Source organism: Phoxinus phoxinus (assembly GCF_949152265.1).
Source record: "Phoxinus phoxinus genome assembly, chromosome: 20".
NCBI classification, from domain to species: Eukaryota; Metazoa; Chordata; class Actinopteri; order Cypriniformes; family Leuciscidae; genus Phoxinus; species Phoxinus phoxinus.
Window position 1 is genome coordinate 11320302 of NC_136895.1, and position 22274 is coordinate 11342575.

General features: G+C 41.9%; 1 protein-coding gene across 1 annotated transcript in view; it reads left to right on the forward strand.

Moving 5' to 3' along the window:
• Positions 1-21908, forward strand: part of LOC306987747 (adhesion G-protein coupled receptor G7-like) — a 26063-nt gene extending 4155 nt beyond the window's left edge. Inside the window, exons 2-17 of the mRNA XM_079592276.1 lie at positions 5359-5571; positions 5665-5778; positions 5858-5961; positions 6902-7054; positions 8362-8453; positions 10137-10270; positions 12321-12425; positions 12525-12682; positions 12889-13053; positions 13415-13527; positions 13614-13945; positions 15225-15306; positions 20438-20596; positions 20692-20851; positions 20946-21135; positions 21686-21908. Coding sequence (XP_079448402.1) covers positions 5359-5571; positions 5665-5778; positions 5858-5961; positions 6902-7054; positions 8362-8453; positions 10137-10270; positions 12321-12425; positions 12525-12682; positions 12889-13053; positions 13415-13527; positions 13614-13945; positions 15225-15306; positions 20438-20596; positions 20692-20851; positions 20946-21122 — 2261 coding nt within the window. The 3' untranslated portion in view covers positions 21123-21135; positions 21686-21908. The remainder of the gene's footprint in view (positions 1-5358; positions 5572-5664; positions 5779-5857; positions 5962-6901; positions 7055-8361; positions 8454-10136; positions 10271-12320; positions 12426-12524; positions 12683-12888; positions 13054-13414; positions 13528-13613; positions 13946-15224; positions 15307-20437; positions 20597-20691; positions 20852-20945; positions 21136-21685) is intronic.
• Positions 21909-22274: the final 366 nt, after the last annotated feature.

Below are 22274 nucleotides of genomic sequence, written 5' to 3' on the forward strand. Positions count from 1 at the left end.
AAATAAAAATCTGCCTGCCTCTATGGGAATTTAACATAGGGGTGTCCAAACTTATGCACCCTGTATTTTAAGGAAGAACATTTATTTATTTACGATACATTATTTATTCACAAAGAAAATTGGTGTCCTTAAAGGTTGGATTTTTCCTATTTTTTTAAATCAAGGCATTAAGTTCAATTTCCAAAAGATGATTTTTTATTCCTCTTTTTAGTCAACTTTAGCGTGGGTGTCTAAACTTATGCATAGCACTGTATATGCTGAATAGAGATGAACAGGTATGTTTATTTTAATTACGTTTATAACGTATATGCCATCTGCTCCACTATTAATACAAGCCTGCTGTAGACTCTGTCTGAATGATGACCAAAATATACTGATGAGTTCAATTAAGTTTATTGTACATCACACAAAAGATGAAGCGTTAGTTTTCCTGTAGACAATCACTGTAAGAATAAACACAGTAGTATAAGAAGTGTGCATTAGGCCTAAGTCTTATCCATAAACTCTCTTTCTCCCTTTCATTATCATGGAACATAACATTACACAGCGAAGTACACAAAACACTTGTTACAACTAACAGTAAACAAATATATACACACCTTTTCAGTGGGTGCTTTATAAACTGGTAAACTGTATATCTGTAAAACGACTCGATGAGCTCGAGCTGTCATAAAGTGCTCGCTCACACTTTTTTCATTTCTGCCGTGATCAGTAACGTTAGTCCTGTCGCTCCGGAGACTGTAAGCTGGATCACTAGAGCAGTTGTACTGATCAATCCTCGAGTAACAACGAGAGTAAATGAAGACTGCTATGTTTATTCTAACATCCAAAAAACAAAACACCTCAATCGCTTTCGGAGAAATTCTACAGTTGCTCCAGCGTCGAAACAATGGCGGACTGTGTCCAGCTCACTCAGGGCGGGTCTATGCTCAAACTGCAGTGTCAATCAACAGTTGTGGGCGGGTCTTGTGCAGTTCTACGTCACATTGCATTGATTCTGAGAACAGCTTGTTCTGAGACAGTGTTTATGATTTATGAGGATTTAAAAAAAAAAAAAAACACTGGTTGGATTTTTATTATTATAGGGTGGTTGTGTACACACACTGCCCTTTAAGACAAACCCGCCACTAAAATGGCACTTAAAATCAAAACATTGATTGGATTGCTTTTCAAGTTAGTCAGACTGATTTTTCCTGTCTTAATGTCTGGTTCTTGGAATAATTTGGCAAGCTGGACCAGATTTATGCAGGGACTTTATGCAGGTGATCACAGGTTGATACTGTCAGGGATCTCAAGGAAAAGGACTCAAATAGAGAAATGTGACTCAAAATCAAGCGGCAACCTCCCTGTCTCTCTCTTGAAACCAACACGGAAGTGAATTAAATAGCAATTCATCGACTGGCTGCTTGAGGCTGGCTGCAGAAGTGAGTCAAATCTGTATCTCCCCCATGTTAAAATGCCCAACTTTACAGCAGAAAAAAACATGTTTACAGCCTGGTTCTCTATGTGGCTTTGGTCTATACTGTCACAGTGTCTGGTGGTTCCCTGGGTTTAACATTAGAGGTCTCAGTTTTCACGGTGTCTAGGCATTTTCACTACACTTCCCATAATCCTGTCTGTCACTGATTGTTAATTTCCTTCAGCTGTCTCTCGTCACCTTGTTTGCACTTGTGTAAATATACCCTGTCTGTTTCAGTGTTTGTCACGGAGTCCTTGTTAATGTCCCCACACTTCCGTTCCTGTTGTTGCCTGTACCTTGTTCTTGTCTTGTGTCTTCGGATTGCCTTTATGGATTATGACCCTTGCCTGGACTGTTTTGTGAGTACGGATTACCCCTAATAAATACTGCGCTTGGATCTACCTTTTCCTGTGTGTGTTCGTGACAGAAGGACTCCGTCACCTAGAGATCCAGCATGATGGGGTACCGTATCCTCCCTCCTACCACGGAGAAAGAGAGGATGGGGCGTGTCCAAAATTTGATGAGCTTTCGTCAGCAGGGCCTGCCGGTGGGTTGCATAGCTCAGTCCTTTTGGACGCTCTCGAGGGGAATGGGATATAATGAGGCAGCATTAAAAGGAATTTTTAATACCTGTCTTGATGACCCATTGCCGGGGTGGGAAATGAAGGGTCTGGAAGTCTTGGACTTTTGGGGTTTTACCAGATACCTTGAGCATCGGAGTCAGTGGGATACAGCAGTCACGTCTGGGTCTCCTGAGAAGATGACCAACACACCTGAGCCGGTGAGTGGAACTTCCCCTGAGGCGGTGGGCTCGATGCCACCGTCTTGCCATCATAGGCGGAGGAGGAAGAAACACACTTCTGCCGATCCAGAGGCCGTTCACGTCACGTCTGCCGATCCAGAGACCGTTCACGTCACGTCTGCCGATCCAGAGACCGTTCACGTCACGTCTGCCGATCCAGAGACCGTTCACGTCACGTCTGCCGATCCAGAGACCGTTCACGTCACGTCTGCCGATCCAGAGACCGTTCACGTCACGTCTGCCGATCCAGAGACCGTTCACGTCACGTCTGCCGATCCAGAGACCGTTCACGTCACGTCTGCCGATCCAGAGACCGTTCACGTCACGTCTGCCGATCCAGAGACCGTTCACGTCACGTCTGCCGATCCAGAGACCGTTCACGTCACGTCTGCCGATCCAGAGACCGTTCACGTCATGGAGGTCGTCCCCGAGCAACCTGATCTGCCAGTTCCCCTGCCGGCCCCGCCCGAGCTGCTCGCCCTGCCGGTGCCGCCCGAGCTGCTCGCCCTGCCGGCCCCGCCCGAGCTGCTCGCCCTGCCGGCCCCGCCCGAGCTGCTCGCCCTGCCGGCCCCGCCCGAGCTTCACGTCACGCCCGCCGAGCCCGAGCTTCACGTCACGCCCGCCGAGCCCGAGCTTCACGTCACGCCCGCCGAGCCCGAGCTTCACGTCACGCCCGCCGAGCCCGAGCTTCACGTCACGCCCGCCGAGCCTGTTCCTGAGCCGGTGCCCGTGTCTGTTCCTGAGCCGGTGGTGTCTGTTGCAGTTCCTGAGCCGGTGGTGTCTGTTGCAGTTCCTGAGCCGGTGGTGTCTGTTGCAGTTCCTGAGCCGGTGGTGTCTGTTGCAGTTCCTGAGCCGGTGGTGTCTGTTGCAGTTCCTGAGCCGGTGGTGTCTGTTGCAGTTCCTGAGCCGGTGGTGTCTGTTGCAGTTCCTGAGCCGGTGGTGTCTGTTGCAGTTCCTGAGCCGGTGGTGTCTGTTGCAGTTCCTGAGCCGGTGGTGTCTGTTGCAGTTCCTGAGCCGGTGGTGTCTGTTGCAGTACCAGTTCCTGAGCCGGTGGTGTCTGTTGCAGTTCCTGAGCCGGTGGTGTCTGTTGCAGTTCCAGTTCCTGAGCCGGTGGTGTCTGTTGCTGTTCCCGTTCCTGAGCCGGTGGTGTCTATTCCAGTTCCTGAGCCGGTTGTAACTGTTCCTGAGCCAGGGTCTGTCTCTGTTCCGCCTTGGTCTTCACAGCCATGGCCGCCCGAGTGGTCGGCTTCACCCTGGTCGTCTCCGCCATGGCCGCCCGAGTGGTCGTCTTCACCCTGGTCGTCTCCGCCATGGCCGCCCGAGTGGTCGTCTTCACCCTGGTCGTCTCCGCCGTGGCCGCCCGAGGGGTCTTCACCGCCGTGGCTGCCCGAGGGGTCTTCACCGCCGTGGCCGCCCGAGGGGTCTTCACCGCCGTGGCCGCCCGAGGGATCTTCACCGCCGTGGCCGCCCGAGGGGTCTTCACCGCCGTGGCCGCCCGAGGGGTCTTCACCGCCGTGGCCGCCCGAGGGGTCGCCTCCGCCCTGGCCACCCTATGGACTGTCTGCTTCGCCCTGGCCGCCCGATGGATTGTCTGTTTCGCCCTGGCCGGCGCTTAAGCCGTTCCCCCTTGTTCCTGTTTCCCTCCATGGACCTGGTCCCCCATCCCACCCCCTGATCCTCCACCTTTCCTCCTCCCGCCTGGACTCTTGTTTTGTTTGTTTCTTGTGGTCTTGGAGCGTCTGGTAGCCGCTCCGTAGAGGGGAGGTTATGTCACAGTGTCTGGTGGTTCCCTGGGTTTAACATTAGAGGTCTCAGTTTTCACGGTGTCTAGGCATTTTCACTACACTTCCCATAATCCTGTCTGTCACTGATTGTTAATTTCCTTCAGCTGTCTCTCGTCACCTTGTTTGCACTTGTGTATATATACCCTGTCTGTTTCAGTGTTTGTCACGGAGTCCTTGTTAATGTCCCCACACTTCCGTTCCTGTTGTTGCCTGTACCTTGTTCTTGTCTTGTGTCTTCGGATTGCCTTTATGGATTATGACCCTTGCCTGGACTGTTTTGTGAGTACGGATTACCCCTAATAAATACTGCGCTTGGATCTACCTTTTCCTGTGTGTGTTCGTGACATATACAGCTAATTTTGCCCTTCATAACAACTGTGAGGGGGGTGATTTTTTTTTATAACTCATCCGTTTAGTTGATTAATATTTAAAGTTCTGCAAAATTAAGGGTGTGTCCACTTTTGAGTGACAGGTGGATTCCCTATGATGTCAATACTAGCCGGTTAGCCGTCACTTCACATCAGCAAATTCCAGCTGCTGAACTTGCCATCTCTGCTGTGTTTGTGCTTTTTTTCGGGATTATTTTATATCATTTTATTTTATTATTTTATTTTTATTTTAGCAGAATAGCTGTACAGAATCATGATACACAGTCTCACTTGTAGCTATGTCTTTTAACTATTATAATATTTCGAAGGGCAAAAACAGGACCTTTTAATTGGCATTCTGATTTTAATCATCAACTGTCACTTTAGCGCGAGGCCCTGTGCAGTCGCAGACTTGGTACTGTGAGTGAGTAGCATATAGCATTAGCATTAGCTCCCAAGCCTGAGCTAACTCCATAACGTCGCGCTAGGTGGGCGTGGTTTCAGATAGCCAGGCTCCTCAGCTCCGACTCTTTGCCCATATTCTGTTATCCGGGAGTGACGAGCGGTGACGCGAGGCCAAGATGGCGATGGCCGGCTCCGCCCACTTTAGGCTTTAAAAATGCTCTTCAGAAACCTACGGGTGACATCACGGACACTACGTCCATATTTTTTTACAGTCTATGCTCAAAATGTATTGAGTTATAACAGCCAATTAATGACCCAGCAAATGATCAAAGTCCATACAGATGGCTATAAAAGAGAAAGAGGAGAAACGAACGAGAAACAGCTGTTTGCGCGTGCACGGCCGCGTTTATTACAAAGCCCAATCAGCTGCGTGCGGCCGACACGTGAAAAACAAAAACAAAAAACACTTGCAGGAGGAGAGACTGATCAAACCTACAACCTGACAGATATATTTTGTCTAATGTTTGTCTCTGTAAACAGCTGTATTTGAACAGACTTGGTGTCAAAACAATTCGACCCTCTCTATAAACATCAGCACCTCAACACTCCAGACAACAACCCAGAGATCCACCACTACAGACCTCCCGAACACAACACCGACCGAACCCAATCTGGTGTGTGAAAACAAGGGTACCTTACAAAATGGGATCTGCCTCTGCCCAGACGATTGGACTGGAACTACCTGCAACATCTGTAAAACCAGTTGAAAATATTGCATGATGTAGACTGAATACTCTTGCTTAAGATCTCAAGATTACTGACAGTCTTGTCTTTTTTTTTTTACAGCAAATTTCTGCCTTGAAAAAACCCCCACACAAACTAGTCAATTCACCTTTCCAAAAACGGTTTTAGGCCAGTTTGCTTCCTCAGTTGAGCGATGTCCATCACGTACATCAAATGGTATTTCAGTCTATCTTTCTGTATTTACAATATACTCTCTACTTGAAATATCTCTTCATTTAACATTTATGTTTTTCAGGTGGAATCCCCAAAGCTTCGGCCCTCTGTAATATATTTACTCACTTATTTGATACTCCAAACACTCTAGATTGTGGTTTGACCCTGGACACCATTAATGCTAATGTAAGTAATCGGTCCCACTTTATATTAAGTGGCCCTAATACCTGTGAACTTACATGGTAACTACATGCGTACATAGTATGTAACTACAGTGTAAGTACACATTGGTACATAGTATCTACAACTGTATTATTAGTGTAACTACACGTATGTAACAACCCACGTAATGGTATGTGTAAGTACAAATGTGTAACAGGACATTGGTAACAACACTTTTTTCACATTAGTAAGTACACATGTGTAACAGGAATTATGTAACTACATTTTGTAACAACAATATGTAGCCTATTTGTTGTTCCACTTCCACATGCAGTCTTAGATACTGCAGTTACCAGTTTGGGTATAAATGTATTTAATTTCCAACAAGTGGACAGTTCCTATGGAATTATCATGTAACGACACTGATGTACACAACAATTACCTTAACAATTACACTTTATATTAAGTGGACAGTTCCTGAGGAGTTACCATGTAACACTGGTATCACAAGGTGAAACTTTAGTTGTAATTCAACATTAGTCCTGCCAGTCATAAATACATGTATTCCAACTTGTAACTGCAGTATCTAAAACTGCATGTGGAAGTGGAACAACAAATAGGCTACATATTGTTGTTACAAAATGTAGTTACATAATTACTGTTACACATGTGTACTTACTGAAGTGAAAAATTTTTGTTACCAATGTCCTATTACATATTTGTACTTACACATACCATTCTGAGGGTTGTTACATATGTGTAGTTACGCAAATGTTACAGCTGTAGATACTATGTACTAATGTGTACTTACACTGTAGTTACATACTATGTACACATGTAGTTACCATGTAAGTTCACAGGTATTAGGGCCACTTAATATAAAGTGGGACCCTTTTGGTCTTTCTCAGATGAAAACAGAAAAGATTGCATAATTTTTTATTTTATTATATATTTTTAAATGAAGCTTTCTGGAGCCACTCAAGCCGAAGTCCTCTTATTAGCCTCCAGTACCCAAATCCTCACATCCGTACCGGAACAGCTAACAGCCCACAACATCACAAATGCTGTTCAAATAACTAACAACCTGCTCTCCCGTGATGGAACTGCACAAAGAACGGTACTTATTAAGCCTTAAACAGATTAAAATATTTAAAGTCTGCTGTCATGAGGGACATTTCCAGATTTTCACAATTTAAACTGTGTGTGTGTGTGTTTGTGTGTGTACAGTACCTGTTTGGAAACATTACCTTTTTAATGTTTTTATAAAAAGTCTCTTCACCAGGGCTGCGTTTATTTCATGTAAAATATTGCAAAATATTATTACAAATTAAAATAACTGATTATTTATATTCAGTATCACATGATCTTTCAGAAATCATTCTGATATTCTGGTTTGATGCTCAAGAAACATTTCTTGTTACTGCTTATTCATATGTTAATGTTTTATTATTATTATTATTATTAATAATAATAATTATAAAAATAATTATATATTAATTATATTATTATAAGAGTTAATTTTTAAATGTAATTTTTTAGGGTAACAATATAGCAAGACAATTTGTACTTTCTCATGTTCATATCTTTTTTATTTCTCTCTTTACTCTGCACAACTTGTTTTTCATAATTTGCATGCTGTTATTATTTCCATATGCAGTGTAAACATTGCATGTCAGTTTCCCAATATTCCAAACTTCACATGAACTAGACAGATATACTAATTTGACTACTCCAGGTACACCACAGAACACTATACATAATCAACCATGCAAGCACAATTTTTTTGCACTCCATTGCTAAGGTGTTTCTACTCAGCACTTATAGTGAGATAAATCACACCCATCTCCCTCATATAACCAGAAGTATGTCTGCAACATTTTTATAATACTACTGTACACAGATGAGCAAAAACATAATGACCACCTCCCTAATCTGCTGTCGGTCCTCCGCATGTCATCGGTCCTCGGCCATCGTAGACACTCTGGTCTGAGCTACGCAGCCGCATACGCAGCTGAGTGTGATACACTGTGTGTTGTAGCCAACCTTGGGTGCCCAACACCCTGTCACCGGTTTGTAGTTTATCACTTCTCGGACCACTGTTGGTAAATTCTCACCACTGCTGACCGGGAGCAACCCACATGCTTTGCCATTTCAGAGAAACTCTGACCCAAACGCCTTGGCATAACTATTTGGACCTTATCAAATTTGATCAGATTTGTATTCCTGCCCATTTCTCCTGCATTCAACATGTTGATTTACAAAGATTATTGTTTGCTTACCATCTAATCTACCCAGACCTTAATATGTGGTCTTGTTAGAAGATGATCAACAATTGCTTCACATGTGACCGGTCATAATGTTTTGGCTCATCAGTGTTTATACAAACCGTTTTGTTTTGAGAAACTCTTTTTCTTCATTGTTCAGGATATTGCAGTGTCAGCAGTCGCCACAGTCAGTCAGCTCCTGAGCGCAAGTCATGGGATGTACTTTTCTGTTGACCAAACTGCAATAAATGAGTAACAATTCACACTTACTGGACTGACACTAGCCGCGTTTCCATTACCCTTCAAATTACGCAAATTGAAATTGCGAATTGAAAATACGCACAATGGAAAAACTCTCGTTTATCGCAAAGTTTTTACGCCCGCATGAGGTGGTTTTTCAGGCAATTAGAAAAAGGAATATTTCGCAAAACTGCAATGGAAACAGTTTTTGCGCATTTACAGTCACCTGACTTAGAAGACGCAGTGTGTTTGCGGTCCGTGTACGCAAATAATAATAATTATCATCATTATTATAACATTTACTAGGCTACATATTTAGAAGACGCTTTTATCCAAAAAAGGAACAAAGCAATTCGTCAAATGTCATTCATAATACGGGTTAGACAATAATAATACAGGGCTGAGATTATCACAAATAAACACAATATTTTGACGCATATCCAAGGGTTTGTGTGGAGTGTGTGGAGCGCACACTACATGGCACGGAGGCGCGGGCGTGAACACTTGCATTTTCCTATTAACAGTGAAACAACTTAATATACTCTATAATTTCTGGTCATACAGAAAATAATAATACATTCTTTGTAACTACTTTTATTTGTGTAAACAATAACAAGAAAACGTTGTGCTTTTGTAAAATAAAATAAAACAATCAGGCGCGTTTTCATGATCTCCGTGAACTGGAGCGCGAGAACTGAAACAAAATATAGCCTATAGGCTAAAGCTTGAAATGTCCACTTTAAAACGAACAAATTCGAATCGAAAGCTAATACATTTTGTTCTGATTTAGTAGCCTAATCCGTATGAAAGGTGCATTTCTCTCTAAAAGCGCATCTGCTTAACAGCGGAGATGGTAATGTTTTTAGCCGAGTTAGAAAACAACAGTTAAAAAATATTAATGGCTCTTCTTATTCAGCACTGCGGGAAAATGTCAATTCCAGGTTCTAATTTGGCCTTAGAAAACCAATAAAATCAACATGTTTTCCATATTAATTTGTGAATATTTTACATGTTTAATAAAGGGGAAAAATGTCACTAAACAAACATCTGAAAATTCGTCGATATTTACTTTTTTGCGCAGCAGTTGGTGTAGCCAGTTCAAATTAAAATTTTGGTGTTTAACTTTGCGTTTTAAAAAGACAACCGTTCATTTTTCGTTTTTCAATTACGGGTTTAAAAAGGAAAAAACGAATGGACACAAAAGTAGCCTACATGGATCGTTTGGAATAGGAGACAGAATTCTTTATTAAATTCATAAAAGAAACAATAATTAGCCTATAGGAATACTGGATTCTGAACTTCAAAGAAATGCCACAATCAAAACCTCAGAAACTCCTTATATATCGTTCGGAGTATAAGGGTCTTTCCCTGCCATTAATGCTTGGATAACACGTACGTCTCCTTCCATTAATAATAATAATGTCTAATGCGGTGGCTGTGAGATTATATAAACCAACGTCCGTTGCCTTGATTTTTGGAATGACTTAACGCAAGAGAAAAAAGGACGTTTTAGTCGCATAACATCGGTTAATGGAAACGCCGTCATTTCACAATAGTTGTTTATCGATATTTAGATAATAGCGCAAAACATTTGCGCAAATCTGTAATGGAAACTCGGCTAGTAACATACAGAACCATCTCAACCAAATTCGTAAGCACTTTCTTTTTGTCTGACTTTTTAATTGTGTTTTTTAGACTAACACAGACTCTACAGAAACTCTCTCTGCGTGAGAAGTCAAATCCATTGCTGGTGCAACCGAACATGGCAGTACAGTCGCTGAATAAGGGGCAAACTCCAATCCGACAAGTGCAATTAACCTCTTTTAAAGGCAAGTTTGTGCCCACTTTGAAGCTTAAATATACAACAGAACTAAAAAAAAAAAGGTCCATTCACAGCATAAAAATTACAAGATTCCAAATTGTAAAAGTGTTCATGACCTTGTAGAACTCGCAATTACAGTTCCACAACGCTCCGACTTGTACCACCAGGCCACTGCAGATTCATTTAGAACGTCACATGTTGCAACATGGTGTGAATACAGCATAAGAGGAAGAGTCAAATCTAATCAGGCAATATGATGGTCACGAAGAAGTCTTTTTATCCACTGCTGGTCAAAAATGTGGAATATTTTAGAAATTTGAATGTTTTCATAAAAAGTCTCTTATGACTGCTGCCAAGGATGCCATTTGCTCCAGGAGCCTCTAGAAATATTTTAGTGGTACCGCTGTTTTGTGCTTGAACAGTTTCAAGCAGTTCAGCACTAACTGCGCATGTTACGTGAAAGACGTCCTGTCATGGGGATCCAGTCCAACTTCACACAGAGAAAAAATATGCTCTGCACTAGGGAGAGCTTGCTCTTTTCCCAGTTGACCCGAAGTCCCAGTTGGGCTAGGTGCTCGAGGACCAAGTCCCTGTGCGCAGACAACAACTCTCGTGAGTGGGCTAGGATTAGCCAGTCGAATGCCCACTTCCCTTAACGGTGCAGGGGCAGCCTCTGTGATTTTCGTTAAGACGGGAGGAGACAGTGACAACCCGAAAGGGAAAACTTTGTACTGGTATGCCTGTCCCTCTAAAGCGAACTGTAGAAATGGTCTGTGCCAAGGAAGGATCGAGACATGACAGTACATGTCCTTGAGGTCTATAGGCGCGAACCATTCTTGGAGTCTAACACTTGAGAGCATGTGTTTCTGTGTGAGCATCATGAATGCTTGTACAGGGCGATACAGAACCGGACTGTTTTGATGAGCCAGCAAGATGGGCTGGAAAGTGCTAGCCAATACGTCCTGACTCTGTACTAGCGGAACCAATGGAACCACATTCCATGTGAGGTGGGTAGCGAGTGGGAGCAGGGGTTGCCACGTTGGGAGGTTTTGCGTCCCTTAGCACTTGTGGTGAATGGTGTGTCAAAACACCTACTCTGCTCACAGGACCCATTGTCCAAGTCCTGGGGCGAGCCTCTGTTCTGGCTGAAAAAGGTGCCTTCCACGACTGAGGGTGAGCAAACCTAACCGGGGGACACAAGTGTGCTGAGGAACAGGAGGCCCGGATTATCCCAGCAGAAGTTCTCCCATTGTAACCTCCAGATCGTCCTGAGCACCTGACGTCAAAGCCTCGTACCCGGAGGTAGAAGGACCAGGACAGAAAGAAGCTGAGGAGACTCTTGGTCTCTTGAAGAAGTACGAGAGTTGCGTTCCCATGGGCATGCTCTCGTAGTGAGCACATGACCCATCCATGAACGCGGTTTCGCATGAGCGCGGCCCATACAGTGAAAACATCACTCGTGGCCATCCGAGAGAGAGAGAATTGTCTGCACCCAGAAGGACACAGATGGAACGGCATCTTTAAAAAGATGTGATCTGCCATGATTCGCTCTTTTATTAAGGAAATGGCCTCTTTCTGAATGCCAAACACTGAGAGAGACCGCTGATGATTGCTCTGGTTCCGTACGCCAATTTCATTGACATTTTCTGAATACATCAGAGGTATTTGGGGAACCCAAGAGTGACCCCTAGAATCCGTATTTCGACACAACTTCAGAAAGGGAACTATCAGTATACTTGTAGTATAGTTAGTTGCAGTACAAACGAAACAATTTAGTTGTCTTTAAAGTTCAGTACTGTTACACTTAAAAATATATACTGTTATGCACTAAAAAGTTGGCCAATTTAGTGCCAAGTAGTATTGAAATAGTACACTTAAAAGTATACTACTAGTGTATTGATATTAGTATATTTACACATAAAGTAAAAATATACTTGAACTTTACTTAAGTATACTGAATAAAACTAACTTTTATGACTAATTATATAACACATTTTTTGTAAGGGTTTGGAATTTTAGAGTGCTTCTAACAGTCATGTTTATCTTCATTTCTTCAGGGCAAAGTGATACCTTTTTACCTGACAGAATAAAACTGGATACGACACATGCTGAGATTTCCAAAGATAACATTGACCTTCAAATGAATGTCATGTTTAGTGAAGGTCTTCTTTCCCCCTTGTTGTATTTTGTGATTATTCCACATGAAATTATCGGTTGAAAGTGATGTTTTAACTATAGTAACTTTGTCCCTCTTTCTGTAGATTTTGATAAAGATGTTGGGTTTGTCCTCTATGATAGCGATCAGTTCTTTCAGTCAAAAAGCTTTCAACCTTCTCTGGATACCAAGAGAAGAGTAATATCTGCTAACCTTCAAGAAAATCTTGGAATTGACCACATTGAGTTTGCATTCACACCATCGGTGAGCAGCTAGTCCAACATCACAACACGCCTTGCTGTAGCTTATTAATAATGAAACTCTTAAAATAAAGGTTCCAAAAGGGGGTTTTGGTTCCCTTAAAGGACCTTTCAGTATATAGTTCTAAACCATTTTTTTTCTTAGTTTGATATTGACAGAGGTCGGCACAGGTATGGTGTTCATGAATTAATACCTTGTTGAACTTTTAGGTCGATTCCACACTATCCCTCAACGACTTTTCATGTGTGTTTTGGAATTACAATAAAAATGACTGGAGCCCAGAAGACTGCTCCAAAACAATGAACCCCACAGGTCATGCAGTATGCAGCTGTAAACCGAAAAAATTTGAAAAGGCAAATTTTGCCATTCTGATGGTAAGATATATTTGTAAAAGGATGTAAATATCATTGCCATTTGACTTAAATGGGTCAGTACTACGCTCTAAAAAATAAAGGTGGTTTTCAGAGCAATGCCACAGAAGATACATATTTGCTTCACCAAATAACCTTTAACTGAACAATTCTTAAAATAACCATTTTTTTCTTAGTGTAAAGAACATTTTTAATAATCAGAAGAACCGTTCTCCACATAGAACCATTGTGCAATGTAAATGTTCCATGGAATGCCAATGAACCAAAGATGCCAATAACAAAGCTTTATTTTTAAGAGTGTAAAGTCTATGATACTGTGAATTAAAAACCATTGCAACTAGAATTTTAGTGTCATTTTCTGCAGGCATTTGATACCAACTATCAGTATTCTGAAGCCTTGCAGTGGATCAGCATCATTGGCTGCGCTCTGTCTGTACTGGGTCTGACAGTCACAGCTGTGTACCAAATCATAACCAGGTAAAGGCTCATAGTTTACACTGCATAACCACAGCTATTCGAGTGATGAAACTTTTTATAACTTATATTCATGCACTTTGCCACAGGAAGTCAAGAGGAAGCAGTCCTACTCTGCTAGTTGTGAACATTTGCATGAGCATGACGGTTTTCTACCTTCTCTTCATCTTCGGCATAAACAACCCTGTCCAACATTTGAATGTGGCAAAGTTGTCTGATCAGAACATAGTTCCTGAGTCAGACCATCACAAGTACCCAGATGAGGGTCCCTGTACAGCATTTACAGCTCTGCTTCAGTACTTCCTGTTGGCCACGTTCACTTGGAACACTCTGTACGGCATTAATGTGTTCCTCCTCTTCAAAAACGGAGTGTCTGGAACACCTCCATGGTTTCCAAAGGTCTCCTTGGCTATTGGATGGGGTAGGGTGCATTGAACAAAACACTCATGTATCGTGTACTGTAGTTTATGACTAATGCCTTGGTTTACAGTATGGGTTAAAACGATATATGCGTAAATGTATCAACTGGTATAAATATTCACGTTTTTATTGCGGTTATGCCAGTGTTACCTGTGCCACTTTTCTGCTGCTTAATCATTAAAGGGATACTTCAGGATTTAGCATTAAGCTTTGTATCAGTAGAAAACCTGCAGTATTTTCAAATTACCTTGCTTCCCTCCCTTATATCCCCCTGAGACAAGAAATTTATGTATTTTTTGTCTGTAAAAAATCCTCAGATGACACAAAAATCGTCATTTTGCGTCATCAGAGGCTTTTTTTGGCCAGAGGCTTAAAACTACAGCCAGTAGAAGGCGCTAGATCCGCATGTTTTCAACCCGCCCATAGAGGGTGGGATCTCACTCACAGAATGTACATATAGTGTCAGCCATCTTTTTTTGGAAGTTAAGCGAACAGGTTCTTATTCTGTGGAGAAAGCTGAGTAGTAGGGGTTACCATCCTCTTTTCCCCGGACATGTCCGGCCGTCGAGCTCGCCCGAAATGTCCGGGATTCAGCTTTTGCTTTCTGCAGTCGCCATTCATTGTTTACATGCACACCTTTAAATCTAACTGAATTCATTCCGATTGGTGAATCTGAATAGTGTTTACATGAACGCTAAACAAGTGATGGGTTAATGTGCGTTTTAACATTGCTAAGAAAAATCTCGTGAGAGATACGAGACCGGTGCGTCTCACAGGTGCCGTTCATCAGTAATCTCACCACCGGCCTCGCGTCGTTCTCCCGCGGCCGTCAGCCTCGTCCTGCTCGCCACAGTCAACATAATGAATGGCAACTGTAGAACGCAAAAGCCAAATCCCGGACATTTTGGACGGTCTAGTCACGGACAGACTTCCCGGGCAGACTTGTCACAGAGACTCACTAGTAGCCTAGCCTTGTTGTTTAACTGCGCTCTCTTACCGGTAGGTGTAGCCTCGTAGGGCAGTGAAACAAGTGCATTCTGGGAGTTGTTGTCTTTCATCCACATGAGCCACAAATACATTTTCTGGCTTTTCTCAGTCTAGAAGGCTCCAAATTCAAAAATAATTTCACATTTCTACTACATAAATGACCCATTTTAAATACACATTCATCTTTACTGCATCCTGGGTATTAACTGCAAACATAAGACTAAACCCTAAATATGAAATAGTATATCCAATATATAATGTAATTAAGTTTCAATAAATATTTTTCTGTTTAGTTATACCTGCTGTTATTGTTGGTATCTCATTGGGTTCCACCTACAGTGTGAAAGAGCCTTTAGGTTATCGACAAGAAGAGTTGTAAGTAACAAATATTTCCATTTTTAAAAACTTTTTATTACTTTTATGCCCAGACTCACAGACAAGGCTTAAGCCTAGTTCCAGACTAAAATGCATATTTGAGCTGTTTTATGTCAGTGCCATTGTTTTGTCTAAATATGCACACTAATGTTTTTTCAAGGCACCTTTAAAAAAAGCTACTTAAATGGCTTAATCTAAGCCCTGCCTGTGAAATCTGCCCTTAGGATAGTTCACCCAAAAAGGAAAATTCTGTCATCATTTACTCACCTTCACATCGTACCAAACCTGTAAAATTTCATTCATCTTCAAAACACAAATAATGATAATTTTATTGAAATCTGATGTATATGTATATCCCTCCATTGCCAGTCTACGCAACAACCACTTTGACACTTTGAGCAGTTTAGTCCAAATATGATCAAATTTGATCACTATTTATGATGAACAGATTGAATTTGGGCTTTTATTCACATATGAACATTGTTCAGCGAACATATACAGAAGCTCAAGCATCCTTTCTTGCGTTGTTGAGAGCGTCAGACTCGAGTGAAATTCTCCACTGTGTCCCCAACGCTCAAGACTGGATGATTGGTATCTTGGGGTGGGGCATGCTGAACAGCAGCGTCCCAATCCAGTAGCTTTCTTCCCAGGAGGTTAATGAGGAGGTCACAAAGTTGTGGAGGCACCTTTTTCTGCCCGAAACCACTCTGGCGCCTCCTCCACACCCTCGATGGTTGGGTGGCCTTCAAAATACTGCCGTCTGGCGAGGTAATCCGTATCTCCCATTTAAGGCCTGTAAGTTTCCGTCCGTGATTACGGCCAGGGCTCCGCCTCTTCCCTGCACGCCATGGCCCTCCTGCAAGTGTATCAGGCCATGGCACTCAAAGAGTTGCACAAGGGTAGTTCTGACCCAGGGTTGATGCAGGAACTGCACCCAGCGACGGACATGACCCTACATACGACGAATGTCACTGCGAGATTGGCTCATTGGATTGTGGATGCCTAGTCTTGGCGTTTCAGGCCCACCACTGGCCATGCCCCCTTGGGGTACATAAACAGATATGTAGAGCTGCGGGCTGAGCAACACAGAAGAGGTGTCTGGTGACCCAGAAGGTCAGCCGCTGTGCTAGACTAGGTGCCCACATGTTGGGATTCTTGTGGGATCTACAGGTGATCCCACATGTGTTAATCTTCCACGGTATGGCTTCCCTGACGGTGAGCCCGCGTCTTTCCAGTGGTTGCAGCAGTTGACTCTCTCTGTGTCAAGCCCTGTCCTTTCTCCACCCCACACAATGCAAATCTCACTCGTTAATGTGTATTGGCTTATTTTGTTTACATTCAAATGTGATTGGGTTCTCAGGTGACATCCCAATTCGTCAATCACCTGGCGTAATGTCTCCGTTCCCTCCTTCAGGGAATGATGGTTACATTAATAACCTAGATGTTCTTGCTAAAGCTCAAGCATGCTGCATAATACACGAGAATGAAGCTCATTGGTTCTTGCTGAAACTCAAACATGCTGCGTAACACGAGAATGAACCTCATTGATTTCTGTCAGGACCACTATCGTCAAATACTATCGACGATTAGCATACAGTTTGGATTGGCGGTATGGTTCCGTTCTGGGCGAGAACTCCCTGCGCATCCATGCAGCCTAGCAGGGATAAGAGCAGGGAGGGCAGAAATAACCCACCAAAACAAAACCATTATGCCAATATCCCCCAAACCCAGCTGACAGTGCAATCTGGATGCTTTTGTAGTTACCTGAGTGAACCAAGGCAACAAGCATGTTGCCAATACCTGAAAAGCTTGAGCAAGAGCATGTTACCAAAATACCGGAAAGCCTTGTAAGTATGTTGCCCTTACCTGGATGACCTAAACGAGTATGTTGCCAATAAGCCATAGCAACAAGCATGTTGTTGATACCCGAATTCCTTAGCAGTAAACATGCATATTGCAATGAATAACATACCACCTGAAATGAAGAAGTGAAAATTGAGATATCAAAATGAATCAGCTGCTTGCTTTCTTGCATCCGCTGTCCAGTTCCAGTTTCTTGAGTGACGACTGTGCTAGAGATGAGAGATGGAGATCCTTTTCAATTATCATTTTCATTGGAAATAAGTCACAATACTGAAGTAAAGCTGGTGAAAACTTCCAGTTCACAGAATTAGCAACACATGTCATTATACAGCTTGATGATTTAATGCAACAAGCGTGATCGTAATGCTGATACTTGGATATATTTAGGCACAAATATGTAGGTTTGAATAAATTCCAATCACTAGACAAGTTATTTGTTGACACCTGTCAAATGACGTCATAACCTTGTTATACTTGGTTGTAGTTTACGTCTGTAGAAACCAATAAAATGTTTATTTTTTGTTATTTGTTTTTTACACACTACCCCCTGTCATGATTCTGCCATCTAGTCCTTGTCTGTCTTTAAGTCTTGAGGCAGGATCATGACAGACCCATGTTATGTGTGCAAGCACATGTCCTTTTGTTTGGGCCATGTGCTTGTGTTGTCTCGTTACTCTACCCCGCCCCCTTGTTCTCCTCGTTAGTCATTGTTTCATCTGTGTCACCTGTTGTCATTTATTAGTTTCTCCCCATTTAATCCCCTCATGTTTGCTGTCCTGTGCCGGTTCATTTTCATACATTGTGTCATCCTGTGAGTAAGTCTTGCCTTGTGCATTCTCTGTGAAGATTTATCTTATGTATGTTGTCTAGTGATAGTCTTGTTTTGTTACTCTTATATCTTCCCCAGTCTATGTTTTGCCCCCTCGTGGGTTTTGTTTTCTGTCAGTAAATAAACTGTGTCTAGCATCCTGTCTGCGCTTGGGTTCATCTCCAAAATCCTAACACCCCCACCACGACTGAGGCTGATGGAATGGTTACATCCTGATGTTAGCGTCATATGTCGAGCACTATAGATCAAATCTTATGGGGGAAGCATCACCCCAAGCTGGAGCAAACAAGGACACATTGCAACAAGCATGTTGCTGTAGCCAGTTTAACAATTGTATGGGAAGCTTACACCCCTAGCGGCAGCAAAATCTGATACAACAACCATGTTGTATTATCGCGGAACTATTGCTAAAACTAGTGTAGTTTGGTAGGTGAAGCATAAACCCTACAGCTCTGACTAGCAGAAAAAAAACTGGTACAACTAGCATGTTTGTATAACCATAGTATTCACGAGTTCACACTTACGAATGATCAGAGAGTAAATGGTTATGCGTATTTGGCGTGCTGTCCGGGGGGAGGGCTCGGAAATTGGGTCCGAACCCAGAGTACTCCCCCCGTCTCTGGTTAGGAAGATAGCCATGCAAGTGTGAGGAGATGGGGTGGTGGAGGGATGCTGAAAACTGTCGAGGAATAAGGGTGAGTTAACTGTGAATATTTATAGGTTTTACTCATGCTGATTGAGTGGATCTGTTGATTATTGATTGATGACAGCTGGTTGGAGTGACTTGATTGCTTGATCATTAGAACGTGTTCCTCCCGAACCTTGTTAATAAAACATCATTTAGTATTAAAACTAATGTAGTTCGGGTGGGGAAGAGCATACACCCTCTAGCTCTGAGTCAGATGCAGTGCGCAGCTAAGCTATGAATACAGTGTGCTTCCTCATTCATGAACATGATTTCTGCTCCCGTCGTACTGATTCCATCGGCTGTGGAGGTGACAGAGCTGCCAACTCTCACGCATTGGCCGTGAGACACACGCATTTGATTGGTATTGGTTTGATTTTCAGCCTATAAAAATGCAAGCCCTTAAAAAACAATGCATTAAAATGCAAGCACGGTAAACAATACACTATAGCTTTAAGAACGCCGTTTTTCCAAGAACTAGATTGACCAAGCGTGTCCGATAACGCTGAAGTGACGCTGAGCGCTAAATTAGATAAGCCCAAGCCACACGGATAGCATTAGCAACAAGCATGTTGCAATAGTGTCACGGTTTGGGTTTTGTTTCTTGTTCTTGGTTCTTGTCTTGTCATGTGATTTCCGTTTGTCATGTGATCCTGCCATGTGTCTTGTCATTGGTTAATAGTCTGATTATTGTTCACAGGTGTCCCTTGTCTTGTCGTTAGTCTTGTGTATTTAAGCCCTCATGTTTGCCCTGTGTCTTTGTCTAGTATTGAATGTTTCCTGTCGCTTGTTCTGGTTTCCAGCCTTTGTTTTATGTTTGGTTTAATGTTTATAATTAAAGTTGCATTTGGGTTCGCTACATCTTGCCTCCGGTGGAATCAATTCATTACAAATAGCCTGATATCTCTTAGCAACGAGCATTAAAAATGACTTAGCTTAACTTCGTGAAGATGAATGGAGAGTGAACCACGTCGAGTCCTGTGTCAATAAGGCAGCGATGCGAGTCGCTTCCAAATCAGGCAGCTTATGATCAATTCGCTAACTTGAATGATCTGAGGTGAAATCCTTGTGGGGAACGAATTCCTCTCGCTAAATTCCTGATTGCACAAATCCTTGTGAGATGATGGTGTATGCCTGCCGAATTTCGCCATTTAATGAGCTCCTGAGAAACGCATAGCTGCTGATAATACTGAAGGAGCTTATATAATGTAGGCTATACGGTGATAGGCGTCGTATTCCTATAGGTAGACGTGGATCAGCTGAGAGTCAGCTGATGCGAGCTTGACTAATGTGACCTGCCAGAACTGACGCTACGCTTGATTCTTGCTAAAGCTCAAACGTGCTGCGTAACACACGAGAATTAACCTCATTGGTTCTTGCAGTAACTCAAACTTCCATATACCATAACTGATGCGTGTTTTGATGTGAATAAAAGCTTAAATTCAATATGTTCATCTTATAAAGCAATCTAGTCATTTCTGGAAAATTTGACTAAACCTCTGAATTCATGTGGATTCATTTCATGATCTCTTTATGAACTTTTTGAAGCGTAAAGTGGTAGTTGACAGAAAACACAGATTTCAGTAAAATATCATCATTTGTGTTTCGAAGATTAACTAAAGTCTTCTGGGTTTGGAATGATATCAGGGTTGAGTAAATGACAAAATTTTCGGGGTTTTTTAACTTTATTTGTGTGTTTTTACATTGTTCTCTCTGGATATTAGTAGTTCAGTTGTCACTCTTCTTTGATCCAGTTGCTGGCTGGCTTCACTGGACAACAAACAGAAGTTCAATATGGGGAAACCCATGTTTTGGGGATTCTTGCTCCCATTAATGCTCATGCTGTTCTCAAACACGGCAATACTGCTGTACTTCTCTCACAACATCTGCAGGACCAACCCTAACTTAAACAGGTATGTTTACTTTGAGACCGGAAAAAGGACTATCATTTATCCACCAAAAGGCTTTTCTGAGAATATATTTAACCAATAACACTGTTGCTGTTTAGTTCACGGACAACTCCTCTAAAGAAGAAGATTTTGAGTAGTTTCTCTCTGGCACTGATGCTCGGCCTGTCCTGGGTCACCGGCTACATTTTAATCATCACCCATGAAAAAAATCTCAAATTTATTCTGAGTGTGGTTTTCTGTCTCTTAAACACAACACAGGTGTGTTAATGCACATTGCACAAAAATGCACACAATCTTATAATGGATTATAAATGAAATCAGCAATGCTTCTGTTTTCTTTCCATTTCCAAAGGGTGTTCAAATATTAATTTTATTCACTCTGAGGCCATTATTAAACTCAAACCCAACATTTCTGGACAGTCTGCGTGCGCCAAACATAGGCTTTCACAGGAAAACTTTCTCTTTATGGAAAAATAAGATACCAGATAGCAACGAAAGCTACAAATCCACCGAGTCTGAATTGACCTGATGGGCCATAAAAGGTAATAACCAAAGGATGATTATGTTGAGACCTCTTTTAATTCATTTCATACAAGGAGGAATATCAGCTTAAGTCATACAAATTTTTGTCTTCGTGTTCGTACTAGCAATTTTGTGTGTATTTGAGTGTTTATACACACAATCCTTTTCTGAATTTAATGTGTACATGTGATATATTTAATGTGTATTTATATTTACAACGGTTATTGTATGTACATGTCATTAGAAGCTTTTGGGGCTTTGTTCACACTGTGCACAAAACTGATTTGGTTTTAAATTTCAATCTTTAGGAGTTACTGTTGAAACATTTTTCAGGTTATGAAATCTGACATGCTAACTACAAAAGTATTATAGGCTTTATTCACCACGTAATGAATGTCATATAATTCACACGAAAATGTGCCACATTCCAAATGATGATTATAAACTGCTCGAAATCTAATTGGAGGGAGAAAACAATCGAAAACAACGATAGATATAGCTTTGTTATCACCTGATTTCATTGGCTTTATTTGCTGGTCAGACTAAATAAACTAAATTTTTTGTTTTCAGATCTGTCTGAACAAAGCTTGACGACTAAGGTTTGGAGTTGCAAGTTTATTGTCAGCTGCCAGTTTTTTTTTTTTTTTTTTTTGCTACGTTTGATTTATGTGCTCTAATGTAAAATAATATAAATGTACTGTAAACACACCAATCTTCACACCAAGTTTGGCTCATTACTTCTTTTTTTACTAATCACTGTTGATATATATTAAACATTGATGAAATGACATAGACTGTTGGGTCTGAATTAATTTTTTCACAATCTTAATGAGATCATATGTTTGATGAGAGTTTAGGAATTTCTTTACTTTAATAACCATAACAATTTTAGTTGAGATCATATTAGCGTCAGATCTGACGCCAAGTCAGGAGAGCGTTTCCACCAGGGGGAGCCATTTACAAGAACATACTTTTGTGATGCCTAGAAGCTACATAAACTGAGGTTGATCCTAGTTTGCATTGTTTGAGCACATACAGTGGCTATTTATTATTTATATAAGTTTTTGTTCCTCTTTCATTCAAATCATATCTGACGCAGATCAATTTTGCATTGAGACAAGAAAAGCTATAAGCATAAGTTCCTGTCACGCAGTTCATT